Here is a 26,683-nt window from a genome sequence, read left to right as displayed (position 1 = left end):
TCTTTCTTTTCTCTGCCAACCAAATAGAATCCACTTAATTTTTCAAGGTCACTCAGGAAAGATACAATGCTATTTACATAAGGTTAAGTGAATCCTAGAGTTTCAGACAGACTTTCTTCTTGATGAGAATATACAGTAGAATATTACTGAATGAGAAATTTTTCTATTCTTTTTAGGAACTTTTTAGAAGTTCTGATGAGCGAATTATAGGAAATGGATTTAGAAGGACTTCAGTGATTTCTGTCTGTTCTAAGCAGTTTGAAATCACACCCTATATTTGGATTATGCTCTGTAGATGTATGAGAGTTATCTGCTATCTTTGTGTTAACCTGGGGTGGAAATTTTCATTTTCATACAGAATTCATTTTTTTTAAAACATCTTTATTGGAGTATAATTGCTTTTACAATGGTGTGTTAGTTTCTGCTTTATAACAAAGTGAATCAGTTATACATATACGTATATCTCCATATCTCTTCCCTCTTGCGTCTCCCTCCCTCCCACCCTCCCTCTCCCACCCCTCTAGGTGGTCACAAAGCACCGAGCTGATCTCCCTGTGCTATGTGGCTGCTTCCCACTAGCTATCTATTTTGTATTTGGTAGTGTATATATGTCCATGCCACTCTCTCACTTTGTCCCAGCTTACCCTTACCCCTCCCCATATCCTCAAGTCCATTCTCTAATAGGTCTGTGTATTTTATTTTTAATGTTTTTATTGGAGTATAATTGCTTTACAACGGTCTCTTAGCTTCCCCATATCTCTTCCCTCTTGCCTCTCCCTCCCTCCCACCCTCCCTATCCCACCCTTCTAGCTGGTCACAAAGCACCAAGCTGATCTCCCTGTGCTATATGACTGCTTCCCAGTAGCTATCCATTTTACATTTGGTAGTGTATATATGTCCATATATACACTACCACTCTCTCACTTTGTCCCAGCTTACCCTTCCCCCTCCCCGTGTCCTCAAGTTCATTCTCTAGTAGTCTGCGTCTTTATTCCCGTTTTGCCCCTAGGTTCTTCATGACCTTTTTTTTTTTTTAGATTCCCTATATATGTGTTAGCATACAGTATTTGTTTTTCTCTTTCTAACTTACTTCACTCTGTATGACAGACTCTAGGTCCATCCACCTCACCACAAATAACTCAATTTCGTTTCCTTTTATGGCTGAGTAATATTCCATTGCATATATGTGGCACATCCTCTTTATCCATTGATCTGTCAATGGACACCTAGGTTGCTTCCATGTCCTGGCTATTGTAAATAGAGCTGCAATGAACATTGTGGTACATGACTCTTTTTGAATTATGGTTTTCTCAGGGTATATACCCAGTGGTGGGATTGCTGGGTCATATGGTAGTTCTATTTTTAGTTTTTTAAGGAACCGCCATACTGTTCTCCATAGTGGCTGTATCAATTTACATTCCAACCAACAGTGCAAGAGGGTTCCCTTTTCTCCACACCGTCTCCAGCATTTATTGTTTGTAGATTTTTTGATGATGGCCATTCTGACTAGTGTGAGATGGTATCTCATTGTAGTTTTGAATTGCATTTCTCTAATGATTAATGATGTTGAGCATTCTTTCATGTGTTTGTTGGCAATCTGTATATCTTCTTTGGAGAAGTGTCTATTTAGGTCTTCTGCCCATTTTTGGATTGCGCTGTTTGTTTTTATGATATTGAGCTGCACGAGCTGCTTGTAAATTTTGGAGATTCATCCTTTGTCAGTTGCTTCATTTGCAAATAATTTCTCCCATTCTGAGGGTTGTCTTTTCATCTTATTTATGGTTTCCTTTGCTGTGCAAAAGCTTTTAAGTTTCATCAGGTCCCATTTGTTTATTTTTGTTTTTATTTCTATTTCTCTAGGAAGTGGGTCAAAAAGGATCTTGCTGTGATTTATGTCATAGACTGTTCTGCCTATGTTTTCCTCTAAGAGTTTAATAGTGTCTGGCCTTACATTTAGGTCTTTAATCCATTTTGAGTTTATTTTTGTGTATGGTGTTAGGAAGTGTTCTAATTTCATTCCCTTACATGTAGCTGTCCAGGTTTCCCAGCACCACTTATTGAAGAGGCTGTCTTTTCTCCATTGTATATTCTTGCCTCCTTTATCAAAGATAAGATGACCATACGTGTGTGGGTATATCTCTGGGCTTTCTATCCTGTTCCATTGATCTATATTTCTGTTTTTGTGCCAGTACCATACTGTCTTGATTACTGTAGCTTTGTAGTCTAGTCTGAATTCAGGGAGCCTGATTCCTCCAGCTCCGATTTTCTTTCTCAGGATGGCTTTGGCTATTCGGGGTCTTTTGTGTTTCCATACAAATTGTGAGTTTTTTTGTTCTAGTTCTGTGAAAAATGCCAGTGGTAGTTTGATAGGGATTGCATTGAATCTGTAGATTGCTTTGGGTAGTATAGTCTTTTTCACAGTGTTGATTCTTCCAATCCAAGAACATGGTATATCTCTCCATCTACTTGTATCATCTTTAATTTCTTTCATCAGTGTCTTATAATTTTCTGCATACAGGTCTTTTGTCTCCTTAGGGAGGTTTATTCCTAGATATTTTATTCTTTTTGTTGCAATGGTAAATGGGAGTGTTTTCTTAATTTCACTTTCAAATTTTTCATCATTAGTGTATAGGAATGAAAGAGATTTCTGTGCATTAATTTTATATCCTGCTACTTTACCAAATTCATTGATTACCTCTAATAGTTTTCTGGTAGCATCTTTAGGATTCTCTATGTATAGTATCATGTCATCTGCAAACGGTGACAGCTTTACTTCTTCTTTTCCAATTTGGATTCCTTTTATTTCTTTTTCTTCTCTAATTGCTGTGGCTAAAACTTCCAAAACTATATTGAATAATAGTGGTGAGAGTGGGCAACCTTGTCTTGTTCCTGATCTTAGTGGAAATGGTTTCAGTTTTTCACCATTGAGGACGATGTTGGCTGTGGGTTTGTCATATATGGCCTTTATTATGTTGAGGTAAGTTCCCTCTATGCCTACTTTCTGGAGCGTTTTTTATCATAAATGGGTGTTGAATTTTGTCGAAAGCTTTCTCTGCATTTATTGAGATGATCATATGGTTTTTCTCCTTCAATTTGTTAATATCGAGTATCACATTGACTGATTTGCGTATATTGAAGAATCTTTACGTTCCTGGGATAAACCCTACTTGATCATGGTGTATGATCCTTTTAATGTGCTGTTGGATTCTGTTTGCTAGTATTTTGTTGAGGATTTTTGCATCTATGTTCATCAGTGATATTGGCCTGTAGTTTTCTTTCTTTGTGACATCTTTGTCTGGTTTTGTAATCAGGGTGATGGTGGCCTCGTAGAATGAGTTTGGGAGTGTTCCTCCCTCTGCTATATTTTGGATGAGTTTGAGAAGGATAGGTGTTAGGTCTTCTCTAAATGTTTGATAGTATTTGCCTGTGAAGCCATGTGGTCCTGGGCTTTTGTTTGATGGAAGATTTTTAATCACAGTTTCAGTTTTAGTGCTTGTGATTGGTCTGTTCATATTTTCTACTTCTTCCTGGTTCAGTCTTGGCAGGTTGTGCATTTCTAAAAATTTGTCCATTTCTTCCAGGTTGTCCATTTTATTGGCATAGAGTTGCTTGTAGTAATCTCTCATGATCCTTTGTATTTCTGCAGTGTCAGTTGTTACTTCTCCTTTTTCATTTCTAATTCTATTGATTTGAGTCTTCTCCCTTTTTTTCCTGATGAGTCTGGCTAATGGTTTATCAATTTTGTTTATCTTCTCAAAGAACGAGCTTTTAGTTCTATTGATCTTTGCTATCGTTTCCTTCATTTCTTTTTCATTTATTTCTGATCTGATCTTTATAATTTCTTTCCTTATGCTAACTTTGGGGGTTTCTTTGTTCTTCTTTCTCTAATTGCTTTAGGTGTAAGGTTAGGTTGTTTATTTGAGATGTTTCTTGTTTCTTAAAGTAGGATTGTACTGCTATAAACTTCCCTCTTAGAACTGCTTTTGCTGCATCCCACAGGTTCTGGGTCATCGTGTTTTCATTGTCATTTGTTTCTAGGTATTTTGTGATTTTCTCTTTGATTTCTTCAGTTATCTCTTGATTATTAAGGAGTGTATTGTTCAGCCTCCATGTGTTTGTATTTTTTACAGAGTTTTTCCTGTAATTGGTATCTAGTCTCATAGCACTGTGGTTAGAAAACATACTTCATAAGATTTCAATTTTCTTAAATTTACCAAGGCTGGATTTGTGACCCAAGATGTGATATATCCTGGAGAATGTTCCATGAGTACTTGAGAAAAATGTGGATTCTTTTTTTTTTTGCGTGGAATGTCCTATAAATATCAATGAAGTCCATCTTGTTTAATGTATCATTTAAAGCTTGTGTTTCCTTATTTATTTTCATTTTGGATGATCTGTCCATTGGTGAAAGTGGGGTGTTAAAGTCCCCTACTATGATTGTGTTACTGTCGATTTCCCCTTTTATGGCTGTTAGTATTTGCCTTATGTATTGAGGTGCTCCTATGTTGGGTGCATAAATATTTACAATTGTGCTATCTTCTTCTTGGTTTGATCCCTTGATCATTATGTAGTGTCCTTCTTTGTTTCTTTTAATAGTCTTTGTTTTAAAGTCTATTTTGTCTGATATGAGAATTGCTACTCCAGCTTTCTTTTGATTTCCATTTGCATGTAATATCTTTTTCCATACCCTCACTTTCAGTCGGTATGTTTCCCTAGGTCTGAAGTGGGTCTCTTGTAGACAGCATATATACAGGTCTTGTTTTTGTATCCATTCAGCCAGTCTATGTCTTTTGGTTGGAGTATTGAATCCATTTACATTTAAGGTAATTATCGATATGTATGTTCCTATTACCATTTTCTTAACTGTTTTGGGTTTGTTATTGTAGATCTTTTCCTTCTGTTGTGTTTCCTGCCTAGAGAAGTTCCTTTAGCATTTGCTGTAAAGCTGGTTTGGTGGTGGTGAATTCTCTTAGCTTTTGCTTGTCTGTAAAGTTTTTAATTTCTCTGTCAAATATGAATGAGATCCTTGCTGAGTAGAGTAATCTTGGTTGTAGTTTTCTCCCCTTCATCACTTTAAATATGTCCTGCCTCTCCTTCTGGCTTGCAGAGTTTCTGCTGAAAGATCAGCTGTTAACCTTATGGGGATTCCCTTGTATGTTATTTGTTGTTTTTCCCTTGCTGCTTTTAATATTTTTTCTTTGTATTTAATTTTTGATAGTTTGATTAATATGTGTCTTGGCGTGTTTCTCCTTGGGTTTATCCTGTATGGGACTCTCTGTGCTTCCTGGACTTGATTAACTATTTCCTTTCCCATATTAGGGAAGTTTTTAACTATAATCTCTTCAAATATTTTCTCAGTCCCTTTCTTTTTCTCTTCTTCTGCGACCCCTATAATTCGAATGTTGGTGCATTTAATGTTGTCCCAGAGGTGTCTGAGACTGTCCGGAATTATTGTCTTTTTATTTCTTTATTCTGCTCTGCAGTAGTTATTTCCACTATTTTATCTTCCAGGTCACTTATCCGTTCTTCTGCCTCAGTTATTCTGCTATTGATTCCTTCTAGAGAATTTTAAATTTCATTTATTGTGTTGTTCATCGTTGTTTGTGTGCTCTTTAGTTCTTCTAGATCCTTGTTAAACATTTCTTATACTTTTTCCATTCTATTTCCAAGATTTTGGATCATCTTTACTGTCATTATTCTGAATTCTTTTTCAGGTAGACTGCCTATTTCCTCTTCATTTGTTAGGTCTGGTGAATTTTTACCTTGCTCCTTCATCTGCTGTGTGTTTCTCTGTCTTCTCATTTTGTTTAACTTACTGTGTTTGGGGTCTCCTTTTTGCAGGCTGCAAGTTTGTAGTTCCTGTTGTTTTTGGTGTCTGCCCCCAGTGGCTAAGGTTGGTTCAGTGGGTTGTGTAGGCTTCCAGGTGGAGGGGACTAGTGCCTGTGTTCTGGTGGATGATGCTGGATCTTGTCTTTCTGGTGGGCAGGTCCACGTCTGGTGGTGTGTTTTGGGGTGTCTGTGGCCTTATTATGATTTTAGGCAGCTTCTCTCTTAATGGGTGGGTTTGTGTTCCTGTCTTGCTAGTTGTTTGGCATAGGGTGTCCATCACTGGAGCTTGCTGGTCATTGAGTGGAAGTGGGTCTTGGCGTTGGGATGGAGATCTCTGGCAGATTTTTGCTGTTTCATATTACGTGGAGCTGGGATGTCTCTTGTGGACCAGTGTCCTGAACTTGGCTGTCCCACCTCAGAGGAACAGCCCTGACGCCTGACTGGAGCACTGAGAGCCTGTCATCCACATGGCTCAGAATAAAGGGGAGAAAAAAAAGAAAAAAGAGGGGCTTCCCTGGTGGTGCAGTGGTTGGGAGTCTGCCTGCCAATGCAGGGGACACGGGTTTGAGCCCTGGTCTGGGAAGATCCCACATGCCGTGGATCAACTAGGCCCGTGAGCCACAATTACTGAGCCTGCGCGTCTGGAGCCTGTGCTCCGCAATGGGAGAGGCCGCGATAGTGAGAGGCCCGCGCGCCGCGATGAAGAGTGGCCCCCGCTTGCCACAACTAGAGAAAGCCCTCACACAGAAATGAAGACCCAACACAGCCAAAAGTAAATAAATAAATACATTAATTAATTAATTTAAAAAAAAAAGAAGAAAAAAAAAGAAAAAAGAAAGAAGAAAATAAAATAAAATAAAATTAAATTAAAAAGTTATTAAAATAAAAAATAATTATTAAAAACATTTTTTAAAGTAATAAAAAAAGAAAGAAAGAAAGAAATAAGAGAGCAACCAAGCCAAAAAACAAATCCACAGATGATAAAAAGTGCTTAAAAACTATACTAAAAAAAACAAATAAAAAAAAAAAAACAGACAGACCCCTAGGACAAATTGTAAAAGCAAAGCTATACAGAGAAAGTCACACACAGAAGCATACACATACACACTCAGAAAAAGGGAAAAAATATATATATATTGTTGCTACCAAAGTCTACCTCCTCAATTTGGGATGATTCCTTGTCAGTTCAGGTATTCCAGAGATGCAGCGTACATCAAGTTGATTGTGGAGATTTAATCTACTGCTCCTGAGGCTGCTGGGAGAAGTTTCCCTTTCTCTTCTTTGTTCGCACAGCTCCTGGGGTTCAGCTTTGGATATGCACCCACTCCTGCGTGTAGGTCACCTGAGGGCATCTGTTCCCCACCCTAACAGGACAGAGTTAAAGGAACAGCTGCTTCGGGGGCTCTGGCTCACTCAGGCCGGGCGGAGGGAGGGGTACGGAATGCAGGACGAGCCTGCGGCGGCAGAGGCCGGTGTGACGTTGCAGCAGCCTGAGGCACGCTGTGCGTTCTCCCGGGGAAGTTGTCCCCGGATCACGGAACCCTGGCAGTGGCGGGCTGCACAGGCTCCCGGGAGGGGCGGTGTGGAGAGTGACCTGTGCTCGCACACAGGCTTCTTGGTGGCGGCAGCAGCAGCCTTAGCGTTTCATGCCTGTCTCTGGGGTCTGCGCTGATAGCCGCGGCTCGCGCCCGTCTCTGGAGCTCGTTTAGGTGGCACTCTGAATCCCCTCTCCTCGTGCACCAGGAAACAAAGAGGCAAGAAAAAGTCTCTTGCCTCTTCGGCAGCTCCAGAACTTTTCCCGGACTCCCTCCCGGCTAGCCGTGGCGCACTAGCCCCCTTCAGGCTGTGTTCACGCCGCCAACCCCAGTCCTCTCCCTGCGATCCGACCGAAGCTGAGCCTCAGCTCCCAGCCCCCGCCCGCCCTGGTGGCTGAGCAGACAAGCCTCTCGGGCTGGTGAGTGCTGCTTGGCGCCGAGCCTCTGTGCGGGAATCTCTCCGCTTTGCCCTCCCCACCCCTGTGGCTGCGCTCTCCTCCGTGGCTCCGAAGCTTCCCCCCTCTGCCACCCGCAGTCTCCGCCCGCGAAAGGGCTTCCTAGTGCGTGGAAACCTTTCCTCCTTCACAGCTCCCTCCCACTGGTGCAGGTCCCGTCCCTATTCTTTTGTCTCTGTTTTTCCTTTTTTCTTTTTCCCTACCCAGGTACGTGGGGAGTTTCTTGCCTTTTGGGAGGTCTGAGGTCTTCTGCCAGCGTTCAGTAGGTGTTCTGTAGGAGTTGTTCCACATGTAAATGTATTTCTGATGTATTTGTGTGGAGGAAGGTGATCTCCATGTCTTACTCTCCGCCATCTTGAAGGTCCTCCCACTTAATCACTCTTATTCAATATAATACTGGCAGTGTTATTCATGTGGCTGTAGGTAGGAAGCCTCAGTTCCTTACCACATGGATCCCTTCTTAGGGCTGCTTGAGTGTCCTCATGACATGGCAACTGGCTTACTCCAGGATGAGTGATCTGGCACAAAGTGGCCATCCCTGATTTCACATCAACATGATCTCAGGCACAAAACTCCTTGTTTTTCCATTCTGTCTTTAAGTTACTTGTTAAAACAACTGGCCCGCGGTCCTCAGGACTGTCGCGGCTTTGGCTGGTGGGCCCCCTCCACAGCCGGCAGCCTCAGTGAGGCCGCACTCCCCTCGGGCTCCGGGGCAGTTCATTGACGGCGGAGGGAAGAGACCTCGAGCCAGGAGTTCCAGCTCTGTGGAAACGTGGGCTCCATTCTGCCAGAATTCATTTTTATAAGAGTGCCTTTTCTATATTGGTATACAAATATCCATTTGAGAATGGGTTGTGTTAATTTAGTACAATGCTCTTTTCTGAATTAAAAGAACTTAGGTATTTATATTTATTGCCTTGACTTGTGAGTTCCCTATAAGATTATTTGAGCAACCTTAGCATTGGATTTTAAGATAAAAAGATATATATATATAATGAGTAATGAGATAAGGGGATAATATTTGGCATAAGGCTGAGAAATCTTAAGGCAGATTTTCAATTATTGCTTTAGTATATTGTGAACAATTCATCAAGACATAACAGAATTTATGTGTATATATATATATATATATATATATATATATATATATATATATATACACATGTACAAGGTCTACGATATATATATACACACACATAATGTCTACCATTGTATATAGTTCTTTTAGATTGTGAATATAATCTTCAGTTCATTTCAATATAACCTATTAAATTGTACCCTAGTTCTTAAAGAGTTGGTTCAATTTTCAAAAATTGTCTTGTTTATACTACAAATTCAGGCCCAGGGAAACTACTTTTTCAGAGTAAATTAGGAAACTAATTAGACAGCAGCAAGGATTGTAACATTGGAAGTTATAAAAACTAATCTTCAGCTTACTCTGTCTTCTTCCTGAAAATTCATGCAATATTTAACATGCTAACTTCTACAATGCTCTGCACAGAATAGGTACTCTGGAGCACTGAGTGCCTGAAATCTTTTATTATTTTTTTTAAAAATTAGGTGAAAATGCTTATCATAATGAATCTATATTTGAAAGAAGTTTCAAACATGGGAATAGACCAAAGCAATCTGAGTGGCTCAAATCCTGAAATTTTAAAAGAAATTCCTTGTTATGGGCTACAACCTCTACCTAACTTACGTTAGTAGTTACAAACAGAACATTACTAGTAATACCAATATCTAATACTATTTCTCCATTTCCTGATTTCTTACAGTTGAGAAAATGGAGTCAAGTTTGTCTATTTTCTTCATTCATGCCTTCAGCAAGGTTTATTTTGCATGTGTTTTGTGTTTTTTGTGTTTTTTTTTTAACATCTTTATTGGAGTATAATTGCTTTACAATGGTGTGTCAGTTTCTGCTTTATAACAAAGTGAATCAGCTATACATATACATTGTCCCAGGCACTGGCTGAGTACTGGAGGTACAATAGTTGTTATGGCATGCTCCTCTCCTTCTAGATGTGTCCAAGCTAACAAACGGAATGACACAGGAATTAATCATTTCACTACAACTGGAAGGCTGAAAGCTGACTTGGGGTCATAAATAAAAAGGCAGAATTTATTTGTATTCATTGTCTTGGATAATATTTTCAACATGAGTGTGTTAAAGGAGGTCATTGAGAGAACTTGACCACCAGTTGACTTGTGAGCTGGACCCAGGCAATCAGAAGCTGCTCACCCCCTCCCTGGTCCGTGGAATGTTCTGCCCACCATTCCCTTAGTAGGAGCAGTTTTCAAAGATGCAGGCTTGAGAGAACAATGTGTTATTGAAATCATCTGGACAGTATACATAACTGAACCCAGTTAAGGCCTCTATATAACCTTTTCAGATTCTGGCAGCATGTGCTGCGATCTAGTTGCCTTGCGGCCGCCCAAGACAAACATGTATGTAAGTTCCCTTCCTTATTAATTCTGTCACCTACTGATCTGGAGAGGCCTGCCTCTTTCTTTGGCCTCTCCTTGCCCTCGTGTACAGGGGCCACATTCAGATTTCACCTGGGAAGCTCCTGAGGTTTCAAACCAATAGTGTGTAGGGTGAGAAGAGAAATGGTTGAGGATAGCTCCTTGGAGAGTGTCTAGATTCAAGAGACAGTTAACAGGGGATCCATCAACGAGACTAAACAGAACTGATTGGAGAAGTAGACAGGACCCAAAAAGAAATGCCTGATTTACAATGTAGTCATACCGCTTAGTTTGCCTGAGACAGTCCTAGTTTTCTCCTTTGGTTGATGTCACTTCTGGCTAGCACCCTCTTTCACTCACAAAAGTGTTCATCCTACTGATACACTCCTAAAGAGCCCTAAGTCCTCTGTTACAGCTCTTATCACACATTGGTGAAGACCTATTATATTTATCTTTCTCCCCACATGAATAGTGAGTACTTAAGGAAAAAGGAAGCGTCTAATTCATCTGTATTTCTAGCACCCCACACACATTTGCAAGGTAGTAGATGCTCAATGAATATCTAATTAAGGAATTACCCAGAAAAGAATGATGTTATAATTAAGATAATTTGAACTCAAAGAGTAGAGATATGATTATATATGTAATACAGCACTAGCTGTAACAAGGAGACTCCAAATTTTAGTGGCTTTCCACAATGGAAAATTATTTGTGGCTCATGTAGCCCAAATTAAGCGTTCAAGTGGCTCTCCTCTGAACAGTGACTTAGAAACCATGATATCTCCCATCTTTTGTCTTCACCATTTTCAGTATCCAGTAAGGAGTTCCAGAGGGGGAGAGAAATGAGGGATTGTACTCACAGTTTTTATGGGACAGCTGTGAAAATGGCACATTTCCTTAGCCTGTAATCCTTTGCATATAAGGTAATGCCATTGATGTACCTATAACTACCTGCAAGGGAATCTGGAAATGTGGTCTAGCTGGTGCTCAGAAAGAAACATTTTCTGCTACAATGCCAATGTATATTCACATATATTTTAAAATAATTTCTCTATAGAAAATTTCATACATATGTATATATATGTAAAATATTTATACATATATATGAAACAAATATCAAAACCCCCGAGATTATCAACAAGCACAGCAATTTATTTATAACCAGTTATATGTATGACCCTGCACTAAAGGCCTTAAGTGGCTTGCAATCTATTTTGGGAGGGGTAAAAAAAGAGAAAGAAATTAATTAACTATCCTTCATAGAAACTGAAGAAAACAGCAATAATAATGATTCCAACAACAACAACAACAACATATTTAACACTCACGCATTCGTTGTAACTCTTAATCATTGAGGGATTGCTTTCTTTAGGTATGTATTTTAGAGAGGCACTTGTCCCAACAGTGAAAAGAATTACTTTCAAGTTATTTTTCTGTCAACTATTCCAAGTAAGTTGGTTAGTTACCAAAGAGAATTTCATTTTATTACAAATTAACAGGTTTGCATTAAACTCATTCAAATATTTTAGTGTCTTTTTTTCTTTGGATATTGCATATCTTGAAGCTGAATGTGAGATATTTTTGAGTCCCATCAATAGCAAGTTCGATGTAGTTTCATTTTTTTATTATGACTTTTATTGTACTTTTAAACTCAAAATAGTACGAATTTATAGGGAATATAGAAACTAGTAATAAACAACAATATGAAAATCACCACGAACACCATCACCCAGAGAAAGCCATTTTAGAGAACTGGGATATATCTTTCTAAAATTTTTCCATAAATATAATATGTTTTGGTGTTTGTTTTTGTTTTAGTGTTGTTTTACAAAAATTAGATCACATTGTAATCTGTTTTTCCCACTTGGCATTATGTCATGAACATAATCACATATTCTTCTGCATTATTTTAACAGCCTCATAGTATTTCATAATATGATATATCAAAATTTATTAAGCCAATCCCTCAGTACAATAATTAGGTTATAGCCGGTTATTCTTTATCATAAATAAGCTACAGTGAACGTCTTTTTGTTATTGAGTCTTTGCCAAACCATCTTATTGGACCATGTCTAAAATGTCAAAACCATTAGTTCCCAAATTTAAGCATACATAGAACCATAGTGGAGACTTACTCAGACTCCCAGGCCCTAATAATAGAGATTCTGATTAGGCAGATCTGGAATAGGGCCTGGGAGTCTGAATTTTAGCAAGTACCTTCTGCGATTCTCATGCAGGAAGTTTGAGCATCACTTTTTGAGAAATAACGGCTTAGAGATGCTATAAATACTGTCTTTTCCCTCGACCCTTGTAAAAATGTCATTTTCCTACAATAACATGAAATACATATTGTCCTTGTGATCATTTTTACATTTCTTTCCAAAATAAGGCCATTTAACCTATCACTTTCTACCAGGTAAAGTTCTGTTTCTTTTTGAAATATCATTGATACACATTGATCTGGAATTTTTTAAAAGCCACTTGTTATGCTGTTTTTGAATGGAATGTTAGGATATAGACATGTATAGCTTTATCGTTTTTATTATCAAGATAAAAATGCTACACTTTATTTTTAATAGAGGTTGTTCTCTCAGAAGTTACCTCTTGAGGTGGTTTTATCTAAAAGAGAATGTCACAAACCTTAAGTCTTTTATCACATGACCTGGGTTATAGAAAGCATTCCTTCAGTTGCAATGCTATCTTTATAAAAAGGTACTAACTTTGGCCAGCTATCTTTATAAAAAGATATTAACTTTGGCCAGCTACATTCAGTGTTTAGCTCTGCTAGACTCATCTTTTGTTCTTCTTTTCCACGTTTGTCCCAAAGAAGGATGTCTACACACTTAAGTCATTCATTAACTTCTCTTGAGAAATACGTGAGGCAAATTATGACCTGTTAGCAGTCCCAGAGTGTGGCTGTAGTTTGCAATTCTGTCCTTAAACGAACACACAGAACTTTGTAAGCACATAGAGGCTCACTTTCTCAAACTAAAAGCTAAGAATGGTACATGTGCACACGTTTTCCCTTTATTTTATATATTTGCCATCTCACTAAGCACTGATTTTACCACTGGCTATTATAAAATCAGAGTATTTCAGAACTGAAAGTAGCCTTAAGGTTCATTTTGTACAAGCTCTTGATTGTCTGTCTAAGGAAACTAAAGCCCAGAAAGGTTAAATGACTCAACACCACATAAGTAATTAGTGGCAGAGTCAGGCCAAGATCTCTGTCTCCTGACTTAATCAACAAGGATTCTCACTAATTTCCACTGTTTATGTAGGGCTCAATTCTGTTCATTTTTTTTTTAAATGTGAGGCATATTAAATTATGGTCAATTACTGTGTGTTCAATTCTTTTCTGGAAGTATGCACCTTGCCAGGGACCATACTTGTTAAAGGTAGTACAGAGTAGTTGTTATTAGTTTCAGGTTTAACTAAAATAGATTTGGGTTTGGATTTTGACTTGTAGGGTGATCAATCATCCTAGTTTGCTTGGGATTGGTGGGTTTCCCCAAACATGGGACTTGCTGTCCTAAAAGCAGAAAAGCCCAGGAAAACAGGAATGTTGGTTACCCTACTAACCACATGGCTGTGTGACCAGGGCATGTGATGATAAAGGTCTCTGTTTCTTTATGTGTGAAATGGGAAAAGTAATAGAACCTAACCCAGAGGACTTCAGTGAAAATTAAATGAGGTGGTATATGAAAAACACAGTACTCACTAAGTAAACCCAGCACTTGATAAGGACTCAATAAATATTAGTCATTATTATTAAAACTATTTTCTAGTTTTATTGAGATATAATTGACATACAGCAGTGTATAAGTTTACTGTATACAGCATAATGATTTGACTTAATAATATTATAAAATGATGACCACAGGTTTAGTTAACATTCATCATCTTGTGTAGATACAAAAAAAAAGAAAAGAAAAAGAAAAAATACTTTTTCCCTTGTGATGAGAACTCTTAGGGTTTACTCTCTTAATAACTCTCATATATGCCATCCAGCCATGTCAACTGTAGTCATCACGCTATACATTACACCCCTAGTACTTATTTATTTTATAACTGGAAGTTTGTACCTTTTGACCACTTTCATTCAATTTCCCCTCCCCCACCCCCATTTCTGGTAACCACAAAGCTGACCTGATGAGTTTGGGGTTTTTTTTTAAGATTCCATGTACCACTGTGCTCATACAGGGTTTATTTTTCTCTGCCTGACTTACTTCACTTAGCATAATTCCCTCAAGATCCATGCATGTTGTCTCAAGTGGCAGGATGTCCTGCTTTTTAAAGCCATTATTATTATGAATGTTGTTTTACAAAGCAAGTAGATTCCTCAAAGCACAGATTCCCAGAATCTAGATCTTCATATCTAGGACTTGAAATAAATGAACTTTGTGTTTAGCTTTGACGTCTTCTTTACCTTCCAGGTGCCTTTTTTTTTGTTTCTATTTATCCATGAAATCAGACAATAAAACCCAAAGCTGAATAGAAGCCACAATTGCATGTCCTTTCACTTTTTTCAAGCTATAAATCAGAAAAAAGACAAATTTTCTGTTTTCGGAAAAAAATATGGATGAATGAAGTATCAAAGGCAGTATAGTGCTATGAAAAGATAAAGGGAATTAGCCTGGATTATAATAATAATAGCTGCCATTTTGTTGAGTGCAAACTGTGGGCCATCTATTAGTGCTTCATACACTTTGTATCTCTGATCCAGACAATGACCCTGAGAAGTAAATATTATTATTACCCTCAGTGTTCAAATGGAGAACCAATCTCAGTGAGCCTAAGTTATTTGCCCAAAGATGGTAGTATAGTAGGAAGTACAACAAAGGTTCTAAACTAGGTCTAGACTCTGCAAAGTCAATGCACTTTTAACTTATAACCAACAGGCTAATTTTGGAGAAAGTACTTTGCCTCTCTGGGTTAGTTTCTTCACTGGTACAACTCAGAAGGAAAGGAAATTGCCATGATTGCTTATCACATTGCAGGTAATGAGCTATGCACGTTACATTCATGATCTCATTTAATTCTTGTGGGTAGATATTATTTCCATTTTTGTGTGGGGGGGGGGGAATGGGTGGGTCATCCTCCATCCTGACAGGGAGTCACCCTTACCAATGGAAAGTTTTTTTAGGAAAGGGCAACTCCTAATTAGTTTCCAGAGCCCTTCCTTTCCACGTCTCAGGAAATAACCACTTCAAACAATATGCCAAAGAGACACAGCCGAGGGTGGCCAATTCTGCTCCCCTACACACTGGTCCATGGGAGAGACCTTGCCTGGCCACCCACCCAAAGAACAGAGTCACTCACCAAAGCCCTCCCTGAAACACCACCTTTGGCTCCTAAAGACCAAACAGGGTGTGGAGGATAGTGGTTTGGGACTTCAGAGGGGATAAAGGCCACTCACACGGAGATAGAAAAGCAAAGGTTTGGCCAACAAATGTGTGCTGCAGAGACAATGGATCTATTTCCATTTTTATGGTAAAGAAACAGAAGACTTAGAGAGCTCAAGCAACACTCTACAAACACAACTGGCAAAGTGGCAATGCAAGGATTCTAAAACTCAGTGTGTTATCTGATAACATTTGGTGGCTCTATCATTCTGTGTATATGGATATAATAAACGTTGCCAGACTAGACTTTCCAACCACTTGGAAATAATTATTACTTATGTAGCAGTATATTTTTTCAACTAGAATAAAAATATTAAATTTTCTATTCGCAAAATTCAGCTGTGATTTAAATATATTTCTACTTGGTACTCAGATGTTCATGTCTTTTTTTTCATTCCCCTCACAAAGTCTTATCATAAAACTTTGTAAAGAATATCTGAGTAACATGTGACATACGAAAATATGTTACAAATATGGTCCTAATTATGAAGAAAAAAAATAGGACTCATTTTCTTCCTCTTTCTTCATGTATTTATGGGTATGTAATATGTCAAGATTATATATATATATATATATATATATATATACACACACATACATATATATATACACACACACATATATATATGAAATTTCCATAATTCATTTCATATTTGGTAGAAAAATGTTTTGATTTACCCTTGATTTCATAGAATCCATGCACAAAACTCATAAATTCTAAGATTATTGGAAATGTCAGTTAATTGTTAACAACCAAGCCATATCTAAATATACTGGTGAACAACTGTACTATTTTTAAAATAACTCTAGATTTCAGTTATTAGTTGTAGTCTTTTCACCAAATATTGTTCTGTTAATATCATTGCTTTCTAGTTAACATTTTTCACGTATAATTTTCCTTCAATTTCTTTCTCCAAAAGTGTAAAGCCATCATGTAATGATAAATCATGGGACTTTTGTTGATTACTGTACTTTCTTGAACTTTTGTCTTAGGCCTCTGAGGAAACACTGCATTCCACTAATGAAGAGGAAGACCCTTTGCGAGGAATGGAACCCTATCTTGTACGGAGACTTTCTTGCCGCAGTGTCCAGCTTCCCCCTCTCGCCTTCAGACAGTTGGAACAAGCTGACTTGAAAAGTGAATTGGAGAACACTCAAAGACCAACCAGCCTCCCCCTGAAGATTCTACCCCTGATTGCTATCACTTCCGCAGACTCCAGTGGGTGAGTGACCTTGGCAACATTTCCCCATTTTATATTTTAGATGGTGATGGTTATCTGTGATCTTTTGAGTTTTGTGGCTCATTGCTTGATTTGAGCAGAAGGAAAATGGGGTTTCTAGAGCCAAAAGAAAGAAGGGTGATTTTTTTCTTAGGTAATGTTGCAGTCTCTGCAGGAGAAGACATTTTAGTCAAATTATTTTACAGGGAGGACTTGAAAAGGTATTGATGAATGATAATGAGTATCTGAAGAAGGGGACTTGGACTTGGAAATTGATATTGGTCATAGGTAATTTAATAGAAAATTTCTTAACAAATGAGAACTAATGGACAAATTACCATGTAGGCATACATATCTGGAAATGGTAGGCAATGTTCATTGATGCAAAGCAAATTTGGAATCAAGAATAGATTGTACTATAATTAGAATCAAAGGAAATATGCAGTTATAGTCATGAGCCGAATAATTTGGCCTTTGACATTTTCAGGTGTTGCTTACCAGAATACTGTTTCATTTCCCAGCACAAGGCAGTTTTATTCTGCGTTAGTATGTATAGAAGAATCAGATGCAATGAGGCCTCCAATTACAAATGTAATATTTCTAGTTCCTACTTTGCAGAGTATTTATGTTTTTATTCTTCTTCTGCTGTTTACAATGGAGTTTTTACTCTTTAGTAGCAATTCACCAGATAAAATATTGTCAAAGAAAGTGAGGATAGTGGGCACATCCGTTATTTGTTTCTTTGGCCAGCTCAGCTGCATTTTAAGAAGAGAGGAGGAAACCAGTGGAACATAGACAGACTCTTGAGCATTTACTAGGATTACAAGAACAGAGCAATTTGTTATGCTGAAAATGCGAATCTCCCTCATTCTCTGCCAAGTTCAAGGCATGTATGTCTAGAGAGGTACCTTTTGGATTTTCCTAAAAGTTGTTAGAAAAGTTGTGGTCAGAAAAAATTTCAGCAATAGCTGTCATCTAAGATATTGAATTCAGCTGTTTGAATTGTTACAGACCAGTTCAAAGCACCTATCTTATTAAAAGTTATGAGGAAACCACTACTAGGTAAATAAGAAGACAACGAATTCTTACTTTGAAGTGATGGAAAGAGGAATTACATATGTGATGTGTTTGGGTTGGTTGTTTTTTTTTTTTCCTTCGGATGAACCATGTATATAAAGAAGACTGTACACCTGTTAATCAGACACACTAAATCAGGTGGGAATTTTATATGGCAGCTTGATCTGAGCTTTGAAAAATACCGTCTCAGAAATCCAATTTCCCCTCGTCAGCATCAACACCACTTCATCTGTGTAGAGAACAGGATTCACTGCCAGGTGTGTCAGAGGTCACCAAGTCCACCCCTATGTTCATTAATTTGCTAGGAGAGCCCAGAATTCAGTAAATAGTTGTATTCATGACTGGGATTTATTACAGAAAAAGAATGCAAAGCAAAATCAGCAAAGAGGAAAGCACATGGGGTAAAATCTGGAGGAAACCAGATACAAGCATCCAAGTGTTCCTTCTCCCAGTAGAGTCAGACAGGATGCACTTAATTCCTCCAGTAATGAGTTGTGACAACACATGTGAAATGTGTTCACCAGGGAAGCTTATTAAAGACTCTGTGTGTGTATGAGGTATTTAAGAGTCAAACTCACAGAAACAGAGTAGAGTGGAGGTTGCCAGGGGCTGGGGGTAGGGGAAATGGGGAATTGCTATTCAACGGGCATATAGTTTCAATTACAAAATGAATAAGCTCCTGAGATCTGCTGTACAGCATTGTGGCTATAGTTGAAAACACTGTATTATGCACTTAAAATTTGGTCAGGAGAGTAGATCTCATGTTCAATGTTCTTACCACAATAAAAAAAATTAAAAACAAAAAATAAAAGATAGATTCAGTGCCCAGAATTTTTACTGGGGGGTGGTCACTGAGGCACCCTCTTCGTAGCATGTGCCTAAATTCCAGATTCCCAGAAGGAAAGCAGTTGTTCAGCATAAACCACATTTTTTGCACAACCAGTTTAGGCAGTTGGCCACTCTTACCAGTTAGGGAATGGTGGGAACCCTCCTGAAATCCAAGTTCACAGATGCCAGCCAAGGGCTTACCTTTCCAACAGGCTTTTCTAATGATAACAGTTGCAGGCCTCGTATAAACGCTTTTCTGCACAGCAGGTTTATCTTACAATCATTATCTTGCTTTCTCTACCTTTGAGGAAGAATGGATTATAGTTATAATTAAAATTAAAATGAACTAATTTAAGCCTGTGTTGTATTCAATTAACTTTGGTAGCTCAAAAAATTTGGTGGCTAAACATGATTTCTCTTTCAAAGCTGGTGTTATATGATGTGCCCTTAAAAGAAACTGATGCAGTATATTTAATATGCCTCTGTGTAGTTAGGCAATGCATATAATTAAAAATCTCAGGTAAAAGCTAAGCTTATTTAATTAAATTTGAATGTGTTGCTAAAAGCAAATAGCCTCCAAGTGCCAAAGAACTTAGAGGTTCGGAATTGTCTGTATGATAGTACTTCTGTTGGTTCAGAGTTTGTTTCCTTTTTAATCAAGGATCTAAGACTCAAGTATAAGCAAAACAGTGCTTACCATTTACAAATTTATTCAATATTTTGGAGGAAAGAATTTGTCTTTTAGAGAGATGAAACAAGAGTGACTTGTCTGTACCGGAAGGCAGCCAGGAGAAACCATGGATGAGAGTGGCAGAAACAAAGACTAAGGATGTCCTAAAGGGATTCCTGTTATCTTTTGAAGCAAAAATAACCTAGTGGCAGGGCAGGAATAGAGACACAGACATAGAGAACAGACTTGAGGACACGGCGGGGAAAGAGAGGCTGGGAAGAAGTTAGAGAGTAGCATTGACATATATACACTACCAACTGTAAAATAGCTAGCGGGGGAAGCTGCTGCATAGAACAGGGAGATCAGCTCAGTGCTTTGTGATGACCTAGAGGGGTGGGATAGGGAGGGTGGGAGGGGGGCTTAAGAGGGAGGGTATATACATATACATATAGCTGATTCACCTTGTTGTACAGCAGAAACTAACACAACATTGTAAAGCAATTATACTCCAATAAGGATGTAAAAAAAAAAAACAAAGAAAGAAAGAATGAATCAAGTGAATAAATAATTGATCATTTGGTCCAAAAAATATATATATTTGTCAACTGAGTATCTGAGAAATGTAAAAATCAGGAGTATAATTTTCTGGACTATCTAAGCTTTGGAAGGTAAGCAAATGGTAAAGTTAGGGAAGACATTCTGTAGCCATTCCAGTTAACCAAGAATACAAGTTTCCTTCACAGCTCTCAGAAAGGGCTCATGGGTAATTTAGACTATTTTAGCTAGGTTTTCTACAGCCCCATTTCCCGTCATTAAAGGTTAGTAGGCCCCCAGTTTCCACTGTCAACTTACACTGAGACATTGGCATCTGTGAATCTCTGAGGGGAAAGGAGACTTTTCATGCCCTTTGGATTTGTTTATTTATTTTTGCTCTTTCTTCTGGGATATCAGCACATCGACACTTGCTCTGTCGAGTATTACACAGTGGGTCTAGAGACTTGTGCTACCCCTTTAGAAAGCCATGATGTGGTTTCTTAAGGGAATGTTGGTGGGCAAAAATGAATGTTATGTATGGCAGCTATTAACTTCCTTACAAAGTGCCTGGGTCAAGAGCCTGAGTTCAGGAGGACTTTTTAAAATTAATACTTTCACAATTCTACTTGGATTTGTTTTAACCAGGCAATATGAATGTGTTCAAATGTCCACTATTTAACAGTTCTCTTTGAGTATGCCTAAGGTGTTAGCTTGTGTGTGTTGTGATTTAGCAACATTTTGAAACTTTCAGTGTTCACAAAACAGAATTGTAAGGCCCGGGATGCCCAGAACCTTGAATTCACCCACCAGTTAGTTTTCCATATAGAATAGGATAGGATGATGCAGGCTTCGTGGCTGTTTATTGACTCTTACTGAAGTAAGAGAGACATCTATTAATGTCTTGAAATGTTATGAACTTGGCAAGAACTTGGAATGTCATAGGTTTCTATATTTCTATCCTAAACAGTTTTCTATCCATTTACTTTCTTAAAAACTTTTTATATATGTATAATTTACATGCAGTAAAATACATAAATCTTAAGTATGCATCTGGATAAATTTTATATATTTGTATACTCATGTAATCACCATGTAATTTCCTATCTTCTGTCACTAAAGATTAGTTTTCCCTCTTCTTGGACATCATATAAATGGGATCAGATAGTAAATACTCTTTGTGTATGGCTTCTATCACTCAGAATGTTTTTTGATATTTATCGTGTTGGTGTATGTATCAATAGTTTGTTCTTTTTTATTGTGGTGTAGTATTCCATTGTATGAATATAACATAATTTATCTATGCGCTTTCATTGGTGGACATTTGGGGTATTTCTAGTTTAGAACTATTATGAGTAAAGTTGCTACGCACATTTTTATACAAGTCTTTTTGTGCGCATATGCAATTATTTCTCTTGGTTATATTCCTAGGGGTACAATTTCTGAGTTGTAGGTAAGCATATATTTATTTTTACTACTGCCCAACAATTTTACAAAGTGATGTACTATTTTATCCTCCCACTAGCAATGTGTGGAAGTTCCAGTTGTTCTGCATCCTTACCAACACTTAGTATTCTCAGTCCTTTCATTTTAGCCATTCTAGTGAATGTGTAGCAGTATCTTACTGTGGTTTTAATTTACATTACCCTGATGAGTAGAAATAGTGTTTACCCTCTAATATGCTTATTGGCTATCTGGATATCTTCTTTTGTGCTATGCCTATTTAAATATTTATCCAGTTTTTTTTACCTTATTGATTTCTGGGGGGTGTTTCTATATTCTAAACATGAGTCTTTCGTTAGATATATGTATTATAAATGAATATTTTCTCTCACATCATGGCTTGCATTTTATTTTCTGTTTACTTTTAATATGGTAGTAATATTAATAACCTCTGAAATGTGTGTGTGTGTAGGGAAAAGTGTCACAGTGAACAGTCAGGGAAACAAGGATAAGTGAGATGGCAGTGGAATTAGGCTGGAGAAAAGAGAAACGAGGATGGGCAGATAACAGGGAAAAACAGTGAAAAGGAAAAGAGTGAAGTTTGCAGGGTGGAGAAGAAAATGGAAAGGGGGAAATGGAGGCAGCTTGATAAGGGCAAAGGAGGTAACAAGGATGACACTTAACCTGCAGGGCAATTGTACTGAGAGAAAAGGACAGTTGATCCCTTGAATATTGAATGGTGGCAAATAGGACATCCAAGCATTAAGGGGGCAGACAGAAAAGTTGAGAATGAAAAGACAATATGTTCATGGTAGACAATGGCAGAGTAGTAAGTGGTTTAGAGTGGGGACTCCGGATAAGGTGGTCTGAATTTGAGTCTTGCATCACCACTTACGAGCTATCTGACCTTGGGAAAGTTCCTTACCACTCCAAGTTTCTAATTTCTAAAGGGCAAAAATAAAAATAATGAGAGTACCTACCTCATGGTTTTATTGTGAAGATAAAATACTTGTTACTCTTTTGGCATGTTATAGCTACTTATTGTATAACCACTACTGCTACTGCTACACTTATTTGCAAAAATATCAGAGCAAATCCTGTTTGTTTTTATCAGTTTCCTTGTTAGAATTGGCCTCAAAGATCCTCTATTAATAACTCTTGGGGTAGAGATGGGTGTTCTAGCAGATTTAGGAGGCAACCAGAAATTTGTTCCTGGTTCAGAAAGTTAAGATTGTTATGGACCTGTCACATTTGTGTTAAGAAGTCTAGGTCTTGCTTTTGGCATCAGTCCACAGACATGCCCTGCTTTCAAAGGTTATTCAATTATGTTTGGAATGAGATCAGAGGTCCTCTTCATTCCTTACTTCCTCCTTCTTTCACTTCTATAACAACCCTTGCTGACTTCAACATAGTTCGCTGGTCAGAATCCTCTGGAGGAATTAGGAGCTCCCCTTGGCCCCAACTCTGGCACTGGCTTACTTTCCCTGGGTGATCCATGGACCCCCCAGATACTCTGAGGAGGGTTTAGCTTGCCACACATGGAACGCTTCTTGCACACAAGTAGGAGATTGTGGCAGCAGAGGGAGGGTAACGGGAGATAGTGCTAAATCTCTCTACCTGTGTTTTACTGCTGCATCAGCTGTAATAAAATAAAAGCCAAGGAGTAAGTTGTCCCCTTGTGACAGGATGACACACCTCTGGATGGATGTATATTCAGGGATACATGTGGGTGGAGAATATTACAAACACTTTCTCATCACTAGTGCCCCATTACCTGTCTGGAGAAGTACACTATGCGCATTTGTATTACTATGTCCTATTAAAAAAAAAGAAAATGAAAAGAAGTTAAAGGAAGAAATGGTCACTCTTGGGGAAAAAAATCAACTCCCCAACATAGGAGGAAGGATTACTTTAGTCAAATAAGGCTTCATATTATAAGGATCTTCCAGAAATATTTCCTTGAGTTATGTGCCATTCACAGAGGAGCTGGTCCCAGATGCCAGTTAGACCTTGGATTCTTTGATCAGCTTCCCATCATCTAATGTTCCTGAGTACACACAGTGCCTTAGTGTGAACATAAAAAAGCTAATTTTCAACATTTTGTTACCGAATCAAAATCCACACAAAATAAAATGAAGAGAAACAGAAGCTTGGTTAAAGCAGACATCTGATTTTTCAAATTTCATCCTTTTAACTTAAGAAGGTATTGACAGTGGGCATTTCAGATTTGAAGTATTGTGGATATAAGGATTTATGAAGCTGAAGAGTTATATTTCATGGTGAACCCGTGAGACTTGCACCTTCATATTGGATATGTGCTCAAGTTTCAAGATATTTATCTGATAAGTTCTTGCTTAAAGCGATGTGGAAGATCAATAACCCAGTAGCAACGATTTCTAAAATTGAAAATGGGCACACATGACTGTGATTATAAAATATCCCTTCAGAAATACAGCGTTCTTGAGCTGGATTTGGTTTTAAAAATAATCATTGCAAAGTAATAAGGAGGCAATGTTTGCAATAATCGTAAAGACACATGCTATATAAAAAAACAATAAAACAACTGGATTCCTTTGTCTTTGATTTTTTTAAATGCAATTTATTTGTATAGTGTTTGTCAAAACTTCTCAGAATATCCACAAAACATCACAAGACTCATTTCTATAGCATTTACTCTTATTTAATTGAATCAAGTTTTACTTTGCTTTGAAATTTTTGAGTTTCAAGAGTAACATAGACTCTAAGAGTGATGGAACACTTTGCTATATAATATCTTAGTAAATGACATCTTGAATCTAATCTAAGCTAAGATAAACAACTAAATAATGCTGACAGTTTTCCCTCACACATCACAGAAACTCTGAGTGTTTTATGGTACCTGTCACGCCCTAAATTTCCAGAAAGTAAAAAGATTTCCAATGAATGAAAAAGATTTCCAATAAATGACAATTTGGTTAAAATAAAGAATACGTTAATTATCAAACTCTCATTTCTTTTTCAGACTACTGTAATGCTTTTCATTCTCGTAGTACTCTCTGGCATCCTAATTAAGGTTACTCAAGTGGACTGATACCATACCACAGTATTTTGATCTCTATTTGTATGTCAGTAAAGTAACATGTACTGGGGAGGGTTTACTTTTGTAATCAAAGGTTTCTATCTCACCAGGCTCCCATGTTCATAAAACCACTAAACAGAGTGGTGACTTGTGCGTTTAGCACACCAGAGCACCTGGTCCCTGTTTTCAAACCTTCCTATGTCAACTTTACTTGTTTGATAGTATAGATTGGTTAGAGATCCCATATTTTCTAAAAATGAACCTGGTGAAGCATTTAATTTACCATGAAAAGTGATCGAAGAACATGGTACTGTGGCAGGCAGAGTGCAGAGCTGAATAAAAACACTTTAATTGTTTCCACCTGAGAATCATCATTTTTCAGCTCCTCAGATAGCTGCCTTTCCACAAACACTACCCTGTTTGACCATCCTTATATAATCACTGAAGTGTTTGGGGAGAGTTTCCAGTTCTTTCAAAGTCATGTTCTTCTGTCTTGCAATATCATGTTTGTGGGGAAGAAAAGTAGGTGAAAGCACTCTGATTGAATGGCCTTTGTTTAATTGTTATGTGCTCCATAAATGTATACATTAATTTACACTTAATATTGGCCAAAGGATATCAGTTCAAGAAGAATAAAACAAGAAAAATGCATTCAGTTGAAATTCAGGAAAAGATGAAGTTAGCAAACTCTTTCCCCCTACAAATGAGCACCACAAAATGGAAAAAAGATTTCTTTAAAATAAAATTGTATACAGAAAAAGAACTATGAGAAAACTATATGACATCTTGTGTTAAACACGCTTTTTTGTTATTGTTGGTTTTGCTGAAAATCCTGGCTAGTTGGTTAGAATTCTTTCTAACAGCTTAGGATTTAGGTGTTATTTACTATACCAATTTATCTCATTCATTTAGAATCTTTTATCCACTTAAAAGGAATTAAGTGGAGCTAAGCTTTGTTAGATCTATTCCAAATCTGTGGAATTCAATCAAAATAGTATGCCATTTAGTTGTTTGATGTCGTTTATTTAACATATCTGGATTGACTTTATTTGCTAGATTAGCATCATTTACCCTAAAGTTGGTGGCTCTGAGCCTGGGAAAGGTGAGACCTTTGCCCGCGTTTCCAAATGGGATTTACCTCAGGGTGTTCTGATTTTTATTCCAACGTGATTCCTAAAAAAAATGTGACTAATGCTTAATGCCATAATAAATACACACACACACACACACACACACACACACCTCGTTGTATGGAAGCTATACATAGAAACTCAAAACTTTAGTATACATAAATAATAAACTTAAAATATATAATTTAAAATATACAAATAAGATTTAGAATACACATTTTAGAATACAAAAATATACTTTACAATTGACTCTCTGGACCTTTTCCATTTTTTAGTCATATATTTTAGGAGTGTTCTCCTTCTTTCCTCCTCCACTAACTCTTCTGTGCCCCTGTTAACATGTGACTCTGGCCTTCTTATTTCTCCAATATTATTTAATTGAGGTTAACTTTATTTCTTAAAGTTGTATGTTTCCACACATATTAGAAAATCAAGTGAAATTTTATAAATAAAAAAGAATAACTGCATGTTACATTGGTGAAAATGTTCATCTACTCCATCATGTATCAGTTATGTATTTATCTATTCATGTACACATGCATTCAACCATTAACAAGTGTCTATTTTTTCTACACACCAAGCTATGAACTGGAGATGGGAGGCTCAGCAAGACCAACACAGTCTCTTCTTTCATAGAGTTTAGAATTCAGCTGGGCACACAAACAAGAAAACAGACAACTGCAATCCCATTTGTTAGGTATAATGCACATATATGACTGAAGACATGCAGAGTAATGCAGGATAACAGGGGAGCAAATTAACATAGGCTTATGAGGAACTGACACCTAAGCTGAGACCTAAAGGAGATGGTATCAGGCAGAGAGAACAACAAAGTCCAATGACCAAAGAAAGCGGGATGTATGCATTCAGGTAACTAAAACTGTTTAGCGTGGCTAGAACAATAGGCCATGTTGTAGGTATGGTTGATAATCATTATCATTAATTTTTCAGGTAACCGATGTGTGAGGGTTTGGAATATTCTCCAGGAGTGCTGAGCACCCAAGGTATAGGCACTGAGAAAGCAAATAGTTCAATTGAT

At 37.6% G+C, this 26,683-nt stretch overlaps 1 protein-coding gene across 7 annotated transcripts in view; it reads left to right on the top strand.

Moving 5' to 3' along the window:
- PDE4D (phosphodiesterase 4D) overlaps positions 1-26,683 on the top strand; it is a 1,113,076-nt gene that overhangs the window by 152,113 nt on the left and 934,280 nt on the right. For all 7 annotated transcript variants that reach the window (XR_009502317.1, XR_009502316.1, XR_009502315.1 and 4 more), the window contains exon 2: positions 16,681-16,910. Coding sequence is in view for 4 of the 7 variants with exons in the window: in XM_059916412.1 (XP_059772395.1) it covers positions 16,681-16,910 (230 nt within the window). In the remaining 3 variants the exon portion in view is untranslated. The remainder of the gene's footprint in view (positions 1-16,680; positions 16,911-26,683) is intronic.

Source organism: Balaenoptera ricei, chromosome 3 (genome assembly GCF_028023285.1).
Source record: "Balaenoptera ricei isolate mBalRic1 chromosome 3, mBalRic1.hap2, whole genome shotgun sequence".
NCBI classification, from domain to species: Eukaryota; Metazoa; Chordata; class Mammalia; order Artiodactyla; family Balaenopteridae; genus Balaenoptera; species Balaenoptera ricei.
The sequence above is the reverse complement of the archived record's forward strand: the minus strand, read 5'-3'. Positions and strand labels throughout refer to the sequence as shown.